At 37.6% G+C, this 17,317-nt stretch overlaps 1 protein-coding gene across 1 annotated transcript in view; it reads left to right on the top strand.

Moving 5' to 3' along the window:
* The window catches only part of LOC137293465 (TPR repeat-containing protein DDB_G0287407-like), a 59,451-nt gene that overhangs the window by 31,884 nt on the left and 10,250 nt on the right, over nt 1-17,317 (top strand). Inside the window, exons 16-23 of the mRNA XM_067824020.1 lie at nt 267-435; nt 1,114-1,209; nt 1,586-1,734; nt 4,390-4,495; nt 6,907-7,056; nt 9,116-9,234; nt 9,948-10,092; nt 16,084-16,198. Coding sequence (XP_067680121.1) covers nt 267-435; nt 1,114-1,209; nt 1,586-1,734; nt 4,390-4,495; nt 6,907-7,056; nt 9,116-9,234; nt 9,948-10,092; nt 16,084-16,198 — 1,049 coding nt within the window. The remainder of the gene's footprint in view (nt 1-266; nt 436-1,113; nt 1,210-1,585; nt 1,735-4,389; nt 4,496-6,906; nt 7,057-9,115; nt 9,235-9,947; nt 10,093-16,083; nt 16,199-17,317) is intronic.

Here is a 17,317-nt window from a genome sequence, read left to right as displayed (position 1 = left end):
TTAGTTTGGATAACCCAGCCTGTCAGTGAGGTGCTAGGTTAAACAGACACAATTTTTAACAAACTCATTTCCCCAAGGTGAGACAGCATGTATTGTCGCATGTGCTTCCTTGTAGGGGCAGGACTAAAGTCCTAAAACTCTCAGAAGTCAAACTGCCATATACGGTCACCCATGCAAGGACTCTCCACACCCAGCATTGCTGATTTGTGACCTGAGCTCTGTGAACAGAACCACACACCACTTCACACACCACATATCTGTTTCAGAAAGAATGAATATGAGCTTTTTGAGTTGTGGAAGTCAACTGGTCACACTTTCACAGACATTGCTGACATGTATGTCAAGTCGTTTGACAAGGCACTTGTTGACGTTTACTGCCAGAAAAATGACAGCCTCATTGAACCCAGTGATCAGTCGAAGCCTCCTGGGCAAAGAGTAAGTCATACTGATCGTGGTAACTGAGTCACAAGCTACTCTGATATACCAAATAAGTTTATTTCAAAAACTAGGATATGATGCTGTAGGCTAAAATAATTGGGAAGACCAATCCATATTTAGAGAAGTTCATTTAGTAACCGATTTAGAGATATCATATTCATTAGTATTTATAAATCAAAGGAAATATTGTTAAAGATATGATGGTACTCATTCTTAAGGCATAATAATTATTCCTATCCTGCTTATGCAACACTATTAAACTTTGGCTTCACTTGTCAAAGATATACTGTGACCATACAGTCATTTTTGATTTTCACATTTCAAAAGGTACCAGTTTGAGGAGAACAAAATGCTAGTTTTCATGTTCATTGTACAGTGGCAAATATACTGAGTGGCACTTAACTTTTTGTTCTCAGAATACTTACTACTGTAGTATGGGTTGGCTGTGAATGTTGATTATTGCTAGTACATGGCTGATGCTTTATGTCAGAGCTTTGTCTGTTGTTTGGTGTGAGTGCTTGACTGTTCATGTGCATGAGTATTGGACTAGTGTTGAACTTGATTGCTTACGGGTGTAATTACTTGATTTTGGCAGATGTGCATGTACCAAGAGTTTTCAACTTAATCCCTGCATTTGTTATTAGATGCTGCATTGAACTGCTTCTATTGTTTCAGCTGCTATATCTGTTGGAAAATATTAGGGTCTTCATTGATTTGGCCAGTTGCACTGAAGCAAGTGTCAGGATCCTGAACCGCATTACAGAGATATTGGTAAGAGAGCAAAGTGTGTAAACCTTTTCCAACTGCGTGAGGTACTTGGCTTGGTACTCTGGTTTGGATGGGATCCTGAGATAGGAGAACAGGAAAAGAAACTGGATTGGGTTACTTGTTGAGGGGAGACCAAGGGGAACTAGGTAGGGACTTAGATGAGGACCTTTGTGATGGGAATATATGAAAGGATATTGTCCCAGGACAAGTTAGGGATCCATATGGGGGGCTTGAAGAGGGGAGGTTATAACAAGACTGGATTATGAAGAAAAAGGGGGAACCAAAATCCCTGGTTATTTTCGGGGGAAGAGATGTTGAGTGGTGGTTTAGATGAGGTGCTGTGTAAGATGATGTCTGATGTCTGGACTATGTCCTGCAGGAGAACCTGGAGGGAAAGTGGAAGGAGGAACCCGAGCGCCTGCAGCTTCTAGCAGAGTACCAATACTACCTTGCCTGTTGTGACTGTGATAGCGGGAACTACCGCAGGGCAGAGGAGTTGCACAAGAAGGTGATGAAGTACTGGAGGACGTAAGTGAGGAAATCCTTTTTGACATTGATTAGGGGCATAGGTAACATATTTTGTCATATTTAGTTGTGCAATCATCAATGTGGTTTCTAAATTTATCATTTGCAAAGCCTTGGATATTTTTGGGAAATCTAGAACCCTCTTCCCCTGCAAGATGCACAATAGTTTCTTCTGGGCTCAACTTGTATCAATGGCATCTCCATCATCCTCTTTGACAATGGACAAGCAAGCCATTAAATGTCTTGTGTGTCATAAGTCCCCTAATGAATTTAGCTAACAACATTGTTTATATAGTTTTACACCAATTTTAGCAACATTCCAGCAGTATCACTGCAGGGGACATCAGAAATGAATTCTAAACTAAGTGGATGCTCACCAGCTACTGACAGAATTAGTAGGAATTACTATATAGAAAAGAAGTAGTTTTTAGAGTAATGCAGTAAAGAAAATTGTTCAATACTTATCCTGATACTTGCACTTAAAACTCACATCCATCACTGCACTTCACTCATTTTATTTATATTATTTAGAAATTACAAAAAATTAAGTTCACTGGATAGTCAAGGGGGGCGCCAGAATATATGTATGTAGTGGTTGAAAGCGATTGGTAGAGATGTTCTGGAGGAACATAACACAGAATGTCCAACTGAATGTTGGGTTAAAGGAATGATAGGCAAATAGCATGAGTCAGGATAACTGGTAGTATAATATTTTCACTCTAAAAATACAGTAATATTTAAGCATTAAAGTTAGATTGTAACAGTTATATTTTATACCCTGTATAAACTAAACAGACTTTTCAATCATTGTATTTGTACAGATACAGAATTTTGAATAGAACCAAGAGTCCATATCTAGAAAACATCACTTTGTTCTCTTTCTGACATATGACTCTTGGTGCTGGAATGAAGTACAACTGTATCAAATATGTGAATAAAACACGATGTGACATCCCAACTGTTGTCATTTCTAAGATACCTTGGTGAAAGATCAAAGGCACCGACAGTACTTTATCAGACGATAATGTGCACTTTTGCAGTACGTCACAAAGTGTTGGCGTCACCTCATACAGCCTCCCACATTAAACTACTCCATTACATCCAGTTTCTTGGCTTGCACTTGAGTCACTCAGCAAACATCACTGGTGGAAATATTATGTTTTGGACAGATAAAATGTCTCACAATTTGACTCACAATTTTACACTGTAACATTCGCAGTGTTTACATTCCCACAGTGCAGTTGTGGGATGTCACTTCAGTACTCAGCTCCATCTGGAGGTGCTGATCTAAATTTACATAATGGTTCCGTAATGGAAATGTGACATTCATGTTGCTCCATACCGTTTACATCAAACACAGATGTAAAATAATTTATGAAAGATACTGTCGAACCCGTTTATCCAGACGTTTGGGTTTCACTTGAAAATTGTCTGGATAGCGAGGTGTCCAGTTAACTGGATCAAACAAGCAAAACGTGAAAATTAAGTGAAAGCAAAAATATTTCATGTTCGTATATCAATAAATCAACAGTCAAAAGTAATAACAGTGAATCATCGTGTTTTCGTTACTGATGAGATGTCCTCAGACACGCCAAATCCTAATGAACAACCCAAGTGACACGCGTCCCTAGTGCTTTGATGGCTAATTAATCAATTCACATCAAATGCCTTCCAGTAGATTAAGAATGAAATCACATAGTCATGCAGTAAACGGTATTGACATGACACATACACATGCATGTTGCACAGATCTCTCCGTCCGGATAACTGGATCATTTTTCAATGGAAATCTATGGGAATGGTTTAAAAATTCGCTGTCTGGATCCGGGAGCGCGGGGTCCGGTTAAACGGGTACAATAAATGAAAGTAAGTTTCTTTTCACATAAAAATCGTCCAGAAGGCAGGGTTTCCGGATATGTGGTGTCAGAGTACATGGGGTTCAACTGTATTTAATCTGCGCGTAAATGTCACCAAACTGTTTATCATTTGGTTTTATGGTAATGTTCGCCTTAACATAGGGGGCAGACACGTCAAAAGAACAGCGCGTCAGTTAGACCTGTGCGAGCATTCTTAATTTAGGTCATTACACTGTTGTTTGTTTTTTTGCCTTAAATTAATGGAAATTATCCTTAGAGTATTAGATTTGGCATCTTGGAAATGAAACACAGTTTGCTGCACCACTTCGCTGTATAGTGAAATAAAGCGCATTTACACCCTTCACTATTGTAGTTAAAGCATGAGGATCAGGGAAGGAGGATGTGTGTGTCAGCAGGACAATATGATTTCTCCCTACTTGAAGAATACCAATAATACCACTAAGACCAGGCCATTTTTTTTTCTTGTTTTTCAGATTTCAGTGAGCTTTTTCAAGAATAAGAAAAAATATAAATTAATTTTCCTGTACAGAAAATAAAATCATAGTGTTTACTAGTATCTGCCAAAAATGTAACCTTACAAGATTTTTGTTAGATTGTTATTTTTGCCCCAAATGCACTTCAGGAAGAGTAAATTACTTTTAGTATTTAAAAGGAATATAACTATGACTGGTGATTGTTTTGTTTCCCTCCTGCCTTAGGTTGTCATAGGACAAAAATCTGAAAACAAAAAATAATATTGGTCTGGCTTAAAGGAAGTTATTTGAACAGTTCTGTCTTTCAGGGGTGTACAGAGTGGTGAGATCGATAAAAAGAAAGGAGAAGAGAGAATAGGATGGTGTTACAATGGACTTGGTCTTGTGTACTATAATCAGAAGCAGTATATTGAGGTAATACAGGGTCGTTGGCTTTTTGTTTCTTTGCAAAATAAACATATCGTATTTCAATTCTAGTTTAAATCTTTTGATTTTATTGTTTTCATCAACTATTCATTTCACTGAATTGAGCTACCTGTAAATCATGAAATCAGGGATCTGGACACATGCCACCCCACCAGGAAATTATTGTGTTGCAGTCAGGTTCCTGTGTGTGTGTTTTGATGCCAACTATTTTCACACCGACTGACGGACCGGCCGACGGACCGACGTTTATTTAGTGTTTCAGGCCATATGACCTATAGTACAGTTGTTAATATTTTTACATTGCACAGTCACATGGATATATAAATATACATACACATAATTACTGTCTAATTTCAGAAATCATTTTTAGGAATAGTGAAACAGATTTTATTAAATTAATATTTCTTGAATTTAACATGTTTTTCATTTGTTGTTCATCTTGAGACCACAGTTGAGATCATAGGGAGGTATCTGGTTCTAAGAAAATGTTAATGTTTACAAATGAGAAGAACATGAAACTCATATTCGACAGTACCTTCATTGCATAAATTACATAAACTATTATTTTTATCACGTACATTTTTCTTTCTAAGATTTTTAACATTAAAATTGTGTAGTGATATTCATAATCTATCCTGTAGTTCAGTTACATATTTTTCAGGAACAAGTAATGATTTTATATTTGCACAGTGACACAGAAGTCTTGAGGATATTTGGCAGTGCCAGTTTTGTGAAAATATATCATTTAAAGAGTGAATTGTTTTGGATGGAATCATTATATTTAACTCCCCATATTTCGGAACCATATAGGAGAAATGGGGCTATTTTTCTGTTCAAAATTTTAGAAAGGCCTGTGAGAGATATAAACTTATTTTCTTTAAAGACTGCTTGCAGGCTGCTGACAATTACAAAATGTGGACGATACAATCAGTCCTAAATATTTGTAGTTTGACACAATGCTTTTTTCCTTATTGCAGTATGTCCATTTTTCAGATTTATTAAGAATACCACCTTTTCTTAAAACAATACCATTTGTCTTTTTCAAGTTTACTTCAAGGCTCCATTTCTCACAATATAACTGAAGAACATGTAGTTGTTTCTGCAGGCCACTAGCTGAAAATGATAATAAAGCAACATCATCTGCAAATAGTAATAGCATTATATAAATAATACCTTGTAAAAAACCTACATAGTCACATCCATGCATTATACATTTGCAAGTTGATTAATGTAAAATATAAATACATGTATGACCAGACTGAACACACAGCCCTGTCTTACACCAGATGAAGTTTTGAAACACTCTGTGATTCCTTTACCCATCCTGATACATGTCTTAACTGATGAATACATACTCTGTAGAGCATTTCACAATTTTCCAGTAAACCCTTTAGTAATTGATAAATACATCATTTTCTTTCTATCAACATAGTCAAACACCCTTTTAAAATCTACAATACGTCTTTCGATCACAGCAGAAAACAGTTTGCCAGTCATGTTCAAGAGAGAAATACCTTGATTGTCATTTGGATCAGATATGTTTCCAGATTTATGTACAGAAATAATGATTCCTATGTTCAAGGAGTCTGGGAAAACACCAGCATCTAATATTCTTATAAAAAGTTGCTTAAGATAAGGACTGATGAAGTTAGCAATACATGAGAGATATTTAGGCGGAATACCATCCTCACCTGCTGCTTTACCTCCGTTTAGATCATTTAATACTTGTTTGATTTCATATTCAGTGATTTTATCTGAAAAAGCTGGTCAGTAAAAGGCATAGGCATGTCATCACACTTTGGACATGAATGTGAATCCAAAAATTCATAAACATATTTATCAATTTAATTGATATCTCTAAGAGATGATGGATGCAAGAGATCCTTAAAATATTCAATTTATCTTTTGGAAGCCTGCACTTAGTAACAGGAATGAGGGCAGTACTAATGGTGGTGTTTTTTTGGCTTGCTCTCTTTTTAACTCTGGTGTAAGAAGATTGTCAGAATTGCATTAAACCAGCAAGTGATCAGACTCGGTTCTGTTGAGAACTGCCAAGTCAGAAACAGAAGAGAAACAGGTGATACAAACAAGTAGTCAACAATACTACACCCAGTATGGGAGACAAATGTATAATCTCCATTTCCATTCGACGTAGATCTTCCATTTACAACAGATACCAAATATTTTGCATGTATCAAGTAATGATCTACCAAAGTTATTGGTTTGTGTATGACGTGTGTGAGGTAGGGAGAAAGTGTCAGACTTGTAAGCATTTTCCATGGTCAAATAGTCAGTCTCATCAAGTAAGATGTAGTCGACATCGCTTTTTATATTGGATCTTCCTGTGAAAACTCAGTATTAACAGTGTTCATTTTGTATATGTGTCAATTGTTTTACAGGGGGAAATGATGTTCAGAGACTCTCTTGCCATTCAGGAGAAACACAAGAATATTTGTTGGGCTGCAGATGCCTGGACAAACATTGGTCTCATCAGCCTTGGTTTGAAGAAACCCAAAGAGGCTATTAAACAGTTTGAGATGTCTTTAAAGGTAATTATTAGCCCATCCAAATTTGTTCATGTTTTTCATCTCCATAGAAAAGTATAATACTTTATGGATAACAACTTCTTTCTTTGTATGATGCGACATTTTGGTATAGCTTCTTATACCATTTTCAAGCAAGAATAAACCAACACAGCACAGAACTGGCTTTTATACATATAACAGGGATTGAGTGAAACAACATAAAGGAATGCAGGATATAGTATACTTCCAGCACTAGAAGCATGTCACCCTGTAGAATTCCACGATATAGTATAGTTCCAGTACTAGAAGCATGTCACCCTGTAGAATTCCAGGATATAGTATACCTCCAGCTCTAGAAGCGTGTCCCCCTACAGAATTCCAGGATATAGTATAGTTCCAGCACTAGAAGCATGTCACCCTGTAGAATTCCAGGATATAGTATACCTCCAGCTCTAGAAGCGTGTCCCCCTACAGAATTCCAGGATATAGTATAGTTCCAGCTCTAGAAGCGTGTCCCCCTACAGAATTCCAGGAATTAGTATACCTCCAGCTCTAGAAGCATGTCACCCTGTAGAATTCCAGGATATAGTATACTTCCATCACTAGAAGCATGTCCCCCTACAGAATTCCAGGATATAGTATACTTCCATCACTAGAAGCATGTCACCTTGTAGAATTCCAGGATATAGTATAGTTCCATCACTAGAAGCATGTCACCTTGTAGAATTCCAGGATATAGTATACCTCCAGCACTAGAAGCATGTCACCCTGTAGAATTCCAGGATATAGTATGCTTCCAGCACTAGACGCATGTCACCCTGTAGAATTCCAGGATATAGTATACTTCCAGCACCAGAAGCATGTCACCCTGTAGAATTCCAGGATATAGTATGCTTCCAGCACTAAAAGCATGTAACCCTACAGAATTCCAGGATATAGTATACTTCCATCACTAGAAGCATGTCACCCTGTAGAATTCCAGGATATAGTATACTTCCATCACTAGAAGCATGTCACCCTGTAGAATTCCAGGATATAGTATGCTTCCAGCACTAGACGCATGTCACCCTATAGAATTCCAGGAAATAGTATACCTCCAGCACCAGAAGCATGCCCCCCTATAGAATTCCAGGAAATAGTATACCTCCAGCACCAGAAGCATGTCCCCCTATGGAATTCCAGGAAACTGTATACCTCCAGCCTCAGAGATATGTCCCCATATAGAGTCCCAAGAAATAGTATTTTTCCAGCACTAGAAGCATGCCATCCTATAGAATTCCAGGAAATAGTATGCCTCCAGGACCAGTGGCATATCTCCATACAGAATTCCAGTAAATAATATAGTTGTAGCACTAAAAGCATGCCACCCTTCCAGGACAGAAAATACATCCTGAAGCTTATAACTCTATGGAATTCAACAACATAACATCACGTTGTCACATCTAAACAGTTTTTTTTAATTTTAAGATTTCCAGTGCAGAGTATGCCACTGTCTGTGCCATGAGTTGAAAAAAAAGTTCATTTCAGTTCAATATGTCATCAACATCCACATTTGCCATGAATTGTGGTATTGTTGAGATGTGCCCCAAGCACTGGAAGCTTTTCTCCTCCATAAATGACTACAGGTACTAGGTAAAAATTATCGATAACATTCACATGTTTATCTCTCATAGTCATTGTACCCTGATGGTGTCTGATGTTCATAATATCAAACACTAGACATGTTTGTCTAGGCTTGAGTATGAACTTGGTACTCTGGCTGGATTTAATTTTACTCTTAAAAGCAGTGTGAAACAGCAAGTAGACTTTATCATCTGGAAATTCAGCTTAGTTTTTAACAATAACATATTTCCAAGAGTCTCTTTATTGTTCATTTCCATACCCAAAATTACTTTGGCCTAATGATGGCAGAATGTAAGTGATCAAATATGGATCAGACAACCGAGTGATCGATATGAATAATGATTGACACCATCAGGAAACTATGATATACAATTAACCGCCATGTCACCAAGCCTTACCTAGTATTCTGTATCCCTGCAGGACATGCCTGGAGTAACAATAATATCTGTTTTATTTCCAGCTGTATGAAGAGCACTTTTTTGAAACCATACCTCACAGTATTGGGAATGTGTACACCAACTTGGCCCTGGCATACAGACGGGATAACCAGTTGGATAAGGCAGAGGAATTCTACCAAAAGTAAGTCTTTGATGGGCATTAGATGATGGAAGAACAGGAAGACATTACAGGCATAGACAATCACTCTTGGTTGTGTTAACCATTTCCTCTTCACTTAGTGATGTGTTGCAGATTGTCCTTTAGAATAAAAATAAAGAATAAAAATATTCAAGGGAGGAAGCTCCTGGGTGGAGTCCAATGAGCAGCAGCGGTGCTTCCACTGCATTAATCTCTTGAATTCTTCCATCTTAACATGTTTAGCTAAATCAAAAAAATCATAACCTTCACTTCTTCACTCATGAGTTTGGAGGTGTTGCCCCAGTTGAAGAAGCAGATGTTCAGAAGTAATAAAAGCTTGCTCCCATGGGCCATGTAGTGTAGATGGTCATTATGGATCACGGAAACAGTGGACCCTCACTACCTCGAGTGTGATTGGAGCAATTAGTATGAGTCAGGATACCATAAAGTATGTAGGTTTTGGATCAAAATATCAAGTATTCCTGAGTCATACACTTTAGCGCTCAGCCATCTGTCCTACTATCCAGTTTCATGCTCAGAAACTTTCAGGTGAAATTGATTTGTGTTAGAGACGTGTTTAAGGTGTTTGGAAACACTGGCACTGAAGTTGCCACTACCATGGAAGACAGTTAGTATGAGACAGGTAAAGAATAAATGATATTTTTATTAAAAAAATATGTCATAAGTCTGCATTGAAACATTGAAATATGTTGCAGGTCCCTTGAACTGAAGATCCAAGCAGTCGGCAATGAACACCCTATAATTGCAACTGCATACATGAACCTAGGCACTCTGTATTTATACAGGAAAAATTATGCTGTGGTTCAGGACTATACAGAGAAAGCTCTTCACATATACAAGGTGAGATTGTCCAAATTATGCCTCAGGGTTACAAAGACTGGATGACAAAAGTTGTTTTTTAGTTAAAATAATAACACATCCATAAAAATGTTCTGGGTCACTGACAGAACTATGTTTAAGTTCCGAATAATAATAATACAACACGTTTTTCATACCTAAACTTAGGGGACTGAGTAAGTGGTCCACCTTATATGTAGGATGGAAGACCTGATATTGTTTCTTACTGACTGTTAACTGGTGTGACCCGTGAAGGTCCCGGGGTAGAATAGGCCTTCAGCAACCCATGCTTGCCATAAAAGGTGACTATGCTTGTCGTAAGAGGCGACTAACGGGATCGGGTGGTCAGACTAGCTGACTTGGTTGACACATGTCATCGGTTCCCCATTGCGCAGATCGATGCTCATGTTATTGATCATTGGATTGTCTGGTCCAGACTCGATTATTTACAGACCGTCGCCATATAGCTGGAATATTGCTAAGTGCGACGTAAAACTAAACTCGCTCGCTCGTTAACTGGTGTCTGATAGCCACTGATGTTTTGGGGTTTTTTTCACAGTAAAACTTTACTTTTCCAAGAACTAATTTGGTATGTAATCTTCCAATTTATGTTCAGACTGTACTTATTCTGGAAATGATTTTGGTGAGCCGCTGTTGAACCATGTTGCTTATGGTTTGTGTTACTTGAAATTCAACTGTTACTTGTATTCAACAATTGTTTCATTTAAGAGCTATGTTGCATGCCGTTTTCAATGTTTTATGCATGTTGAATGAGTATAGTGTTCGCATACATAATTTTAACTTTCAAATTCATGAAATAAGATGAAAAAATTATGTGTTATTTCAAGTTTCATTTCACCTGATACAGTCTTTTTTTAAAGTATTGTCAAATCATTTAGTATTCATTCTTTTGATGGTTTGTCCAGTATGACATGTTTATCAAGCAATACTTTAAGCTAGGCTATATGTTGAATTTATGTTCTTGAATGAGGCATTTCAACAGATTTTCAGTGACCTAACAACATGACACATACTGAATGTTTCAAATGCCCTTGTCCAAGCGAAATTGTAGTCGTTATAAGTGCTTCTCTACAAATACCATTACTTTTTAGTGCCACATTAAGCAAAACTAATTCAGAAATGTAAAACAATGTCACACACTACCTTTTGGCCATCTCTCTCAAGCAGACAACATGGTCCAAGATAATCCCCAACAATTCACCAGACAGGAAGTGCACTGTCTATACTGGTGCCGCTGTTCTGGTCACATGACCATCCCCAGACCAATCAGAGAGCCAGAAGACTGTGCTTTCATAGTAAAAGGGATTACAGGCCACAGCTCACAGAATGTCAAGTTGTAGCCTGTTTTGGCAAAGTTGAAAGTGAAAAAATGACCAGTTGACATTTGTTTCTGATGTACATGTGTGAAGAGAAATGTCAAGTGAAGCATGTGTAAATCTTATGTTTATGTTATTATGTATGCATGTATGTGTACAATGTGTACAGTGACATGAATAAATTATATAGCCTACTTTACTGCAACAGACTTATTGTTGGTATTTCCCAAGTGAGAATGAAACCCGTCAACACTAGTGCCTGTCTAATCTGACATACTGTCAAAACTGGCATAAAATTTGGGTCCTGCCATTTTACAATGAAGTTGTGATCATTATAACTTTGTCTCATGCTGTCTGTTCCATATTTCACCACTACTTTCTGGTCCCAACACGCAATCTTAACTATAATTAGCAACGTCTAAACTGGCATGGGTATGTGCAGTCCAGTCAAGATACCTTACTTGTACACTCCTCTCAGCACACTAGATAATGAGGGAGTAGTGACTGCATGATGGATCAAGTACTCATACAATTACCTTGGTTATGCTTTTTAAACACTAGGGGTTTGCATTAAATGTTTATAAGTGAGCCATCAACATTGCTTTAATTTCTTACATTATTACAAAAGATTAAATAAATGCATTTTCGAATGTGGAGATTGACATGTGTAAATGGTAGCCATGTTGGAAAATGATCGTGACTGTCTTATTTGGCATCCTGTCTATACCAGCATTTTATTTCGATCCTGTGGGGTACTGGTTTAGACAGGTTTCGTTGTAATCTGACCATTGCTTACCTATATCCCATGACTGACTGAACCCTAATAGAACAATAAGAGAAGGCACAATGAGGTGTCCCCACAAGTGTTAATTAGCTTAAAACATGCCATGTTTTGGCTGATACAATCTCTTGTGATATTACAGTGTCGATTTAGAGAGGGTCAGTCTACACTAAAAACATGTTTTGGACCCGATATGAGTGTCAGAATTCAGTATAGAGGGATGTCGGATCAGAGGGAGTTTTTTGTATGATATATAATGTTGGGACAGATTCGGAAAGGGAAAGATTAACTGACATGTACGAACAAATTTGGCATGATTTTAACTTGCATTATATAGTATTCCCAGAAATTATTGAGAATCATGTTGCGTCATGTAACTCATTACGTTTATTAACTTCTGGCGTTTTACTTACATAAACATGTTAAAACATCATCCTTTTACAGTCTCAGTCTTGTTTTAGTACTTTGTTAGACCTCCTCGCTCAGCAATGCATGCCTGAATACGCCTTGGCACACTACCCATCACAGTTTGTAGGTAATCGTGTGACAGGGTATCCCAATATTGGACCACCTCGGCCCTTCATATTTTCAATATTTCTCAGTCCCTTTTGGTTTATTCTGTCCTTCATGACTCCCCACACATTCTCAATTGGGTTTAGGTCTGGGCTGTAACTGGGCCAGTCTAAAACTTGAACATTTTCGCCCGACAACCACTGTTTTGTGTAGCATGCAGTGTGTTTTGGGTCATTATCATGCTGGAAAATCCAATCATCTTCATACAATGTTTGTGCTGTCGGAAGAAGGTGACCATTTAGAATGTCAACGTATCTTTCTTTTGTCAAGTTTCCCGTGAAAACACACAATGGCATCACTCCGCGAGCCGATATGCCACCCCACATGTGAAACTTCGGGCTATGTTTTGGTCGCTGGTAGATAGGTTTGACAGTATCTTTGGTCCAAATTTTCACACAATTAGGGAAAAGCCAAACTGAACTTTCATCCGAAAAGAAAACATTATCCCAATCTTGATTTTCATGAGCCCGACACCAGTTTAAACGTTTTTCCTTTTGTGCATCTTTCATCAACGGCGAGCGAATTCCACGTTTTTTCACCCAATTAAGTCTCTGTAATTCCTGCCTAATTGTTTCATTGCATACCTGAGGACTTCCTCTGCTAATCATTTCATTTCTGATGTTCTCAACACTTTTCAATTTGCCCTTACTCACAATCTGCCCAAGTCTTCGGCGATCCACAACACTGAATTTCCTACGCCGACCTGCCCCTGCTTTGTGCTCTATCCCGGTTCCTGTTTGAATATTCTTCAAAGTTCTGTATACTGTAGACAGAGGAATACCATGTCTACAAGCTAACACTTTAGCATCAGCCTCACCCCTTTCAAAATCATCTAGAATGAGCTTTCTTTTCTCTCTTGCTGTAAATTCTGTCAACACAGGAAGCCGTCTGCTCAGACAAGGAAGATAACTCTTGATGTAATGAGCTGCCTTCTAAGCCTTCAAGAGTTGTCTCCCTTATTTAGTATGCTTAGTGCATAGTGAAAGCCCTTTTTCCAATCTTACCATCATTAGAAAAAAAACAAAGATTTTCTCAATAATTTCTGGGAACACTGTATAAAGCTCTACTGTAAGCTGGAAAGCATTTCTGGAGCCTGAATGTTATATTTTACAACTAAATGATGATTCTCTTCTAAGAATAAATTTAGAATATCCCTAAAAAAATTTAGAATTGTTACTTACTGGAGAAATAAAGACAATGGTATAGATAGTTGTATCTGTAAATTGTAACTTTGGAGCTTTGGATAAATGCCGAAACATAATATAGTTTGGCCAAAATACCACAGCTGACTGCCTTGCCTCAGTGTGAACAAAGCATGATAAATGTATTGCACTCTAAAGACCCAAATGTTATCAAATCAGTTGCTCTGTTTTTGAAACACATGTTTCAACATTACACATGAAATTAACACATGGCAAGCTAACACTTTAGCATCAGCCTCACCCCTTTCAAAATCATCTAGAATGAGCTTTCTTTTCTCTCTTGCTGTAAATTCTGTCAACACAGGAAGCCGTCTGCTCAGACAAGGAAGATAACTCTTGATGTAATGAGCTGCCTTCTAAGCCTTCAAGAGTTGTCTCCCTTATTTAGTATGCTTAGTGCATAGTGAAAGCCCTTTTTCCAATCTTACCATCATTAGAAAAAAAACAAAGATTTTCTCAATAATTTCTGGGAACACTGTATAAAGCTCTACTGTAAGCTGGAAAGCATTTCTGGAGCCTGAATGTTATATTTTACAACTAAATGATGATTCTCTTCTAAGAATAAATTTAGAATATCCCTAAAAAAATTTAGAATTGTTACTTACTGGAGAAATAAAGACAATGGTATAGATAGTTGTATCTGTAAATTGTAACTTTGGAGCTTTGGATAAATGCCGAAACATAATATAGTTTGGCCAAAATACCACAGCTGACTGCCTTGCCTCAGTGTGAACAAAGCATGATAAATGTATTGCACTCTAAAGACCCAAATGTTATCAAATCAGTTGCTCTGTTTTTGAAACATATGTTTCAACATTACACATGAAATTAACACATGGCATTGTGAAATATTGTATCTGTCCGTTGTATAGGCTGTTAGGCCCACATTACTGAATAAATATGTCTGTCTATCTGTTTGTCAAATTCGGAACCAAACAGATATGTCGGTTTTGGGGGAATGTTTGATAAGAGGGATGTCAGTTTAGACGGAGTCAGCTGTATATTTATGAAGAATATGAACCCAGTTCGTGTAGAAGAAAATAAACCTTCTAAATGTAGATTTGAAGCGACAACAGATTTCAGTTCCTTTACTGTATATTACCATCCTGTAATAAGGAAACATTAGTGTAGTCAACAGAGAGACTATTATGAGAACAGAATGTCATGGATGAAGGGTGCCAAAGTGTTGCTCTTTCTGTGTTTTTGCATTCAGTAATGACCAAAATCACTTCCACATAAACCCCATGTAGTGACATCTCTGAAGAACTGTTCAAAATGCCCAGTCAAAGTAAACTTAGTCTCAGTATTATTTGTTACACTCCTCTACTGAGTCTTAAGAAACCCTAGTAGGAGGTCGCGTCTGACCAATCAGAACACTGCATACAAAATTGTGAAAGTGGACATTCGCACAAGCCTTTGGAACTTTTACCTCATAAAGGTTTGTACCGGAGTGATTCTGAATGTTATTTTCCGTATGTTTGCTTCCGGGTGATGCATATGGAGCACGCTACCAGACTGTCATCAGAGAATAAACAGTCGCAGTGAAAATATTTGTCAATATTTAAGGATGTCAGCTGCGGAAATATTGGCTGATGGTAACCATGTCATCAGAAAGCTCTAAGTATATATACTGCAGGTCAAATATCTGTGTTTTGTGTGGATTTTTGTTTGTTGAAGGCATCAGTGTCAGCGACTGGGGAATTACGAAAGTCCTGCCAAACTCAATACAGTAGCTGTTGTCTGATTGGTTAAATCCATTCAGCTGTCTTGCATTTGAGTAGATGTCATAGGTCGTTCAAAGGTTACCTGATGCAACATCCTACTAGGGTTTGATAGACTCAGTAGTGGAGTGTAATGAATAACACTGAGATTATGTTTACTCAGACTGCCAAATGCCATGAAGGCAATTTTGGACACCTAACAGATAAAGTATAAACATGCCAAGCCAATGCATGGGTTTGATTCGTCAGATGGTTACAGTGTGTGAAGCCTATTCTTGTGGGTCTTGTCTTTTTATTTCTGAAATATTTGCTAAAAATGACATATAAACATGTTCATTCTCTCAAAGTTGTATTGATTACACAACTCACTTGTCATTTAGGTCAATCAGTATCACGAAGATCACCGGTCATACTGGTTTTGTAAGGAGAATATGGCAAACTGCCTGCTGAGACAGAACAAGATCAAGGAAGCTGAACCGTACTTCTGGGATGTTTGTAAGTTGTTTAGGGATATTGCTGTCAGGAATGATGAATCATTATCACCCTCAATGCATTTTGAGGGAGATATTTGTTTGGATTTTGACCATATGTACATCCATACATCCATATTTAATCGTCTTTTCCAGATTGACCCATGAAGATTTGGGGTAGAATAGGTCTTCAGCAACTCATGCTTGACCCAAAAGATGACTATGCTTGTCATAAGAGGCGACTAAATGGATCAAGTGATCAGGCTTGCTGACTAAGTTGACACATGTCATTGGTTCCCAGTTATGCAGATCAATGCTCTTGCTGTTGCTCATGACTGTATTGTTTGGTCCAGACTTGATTATTTACAGACCACTGCCATATAGCTGGAATATTGCTAAGTGCAGGGTAAAACTAAAATCACTTTTCATTAGAATAATGTCAGAAACATATTCATAACCAGTTGACATAATCATAAAGAGTATTTTACCATTGTGGGCTTTGTCTTCTTGTTTCTTTAGTGCTTGCTTTCACTGGTACTTAGAACATATGACTACAGAAGTGGGGCTGTGACTTTGAAAGCCCTCTCTCCATGTATAAATTAAGTTACTGTAATACCAGGAACTCAGACCTAGAATTAGAATGTGTGTTCATAGACTAAAATGGGTTTCTTGAGATATTGGAACATCTTGTCATTTATGGTAAACACATATTAAAAAGTTCAAGCATTCATGTGAAGGAAATAATTACACATTCTGTACATTAGCGTGCTGGCTGGAGCGTCAGTGAATGAAAAGATAGACATTTTCATATTACCCATAAGTCACTTTTATTTTCACTTTCATTTAGGTTACTGTAGATATCATAACATGTTACTGATCTATAGGTTGAACTTGAATCAAAGTTTTTAATGTCCATCACCTTGTGTTGTCTTACCTCCTCGAGCTCTCCTCAAGCAATATCCAATTGCGTTATCTCCCCCCCATCATGTGTCGGAGCTTCAAAATTATTCATGTGTTTACTTGTTCTCTGTTATCATTTTCTGCAATTGTCCCAGGTTTATAAATTCTTATTGATTTAAAGCTAGGTAAATCTAGAAGCAGCAGATACATTTTAGCTGGGAAAAGTTTAGAGTGTGTGTCCAAA

The sequence above is a fragment of the Haliotis asinina genome, chromosome 8 (genome assembly GCF_037392515.1).
Source record: "Haliotis asinina isolate JCU_RB_2024 chromosome 8, JCU_Hal_asi_v2, whole genome shotgun sequence".
Lineage (NCBI taxonomy): Eukaryota > Metazoa > Mollusca > Gastropoda > Lepetellida > Haliotidae > Haliotis > Haliotis asinina.
The sequence above is the reverse complement of the archived record's forward strand: the minus strand, read 5'-3'. Positions and strand labels throughout refer to the sequence as shown.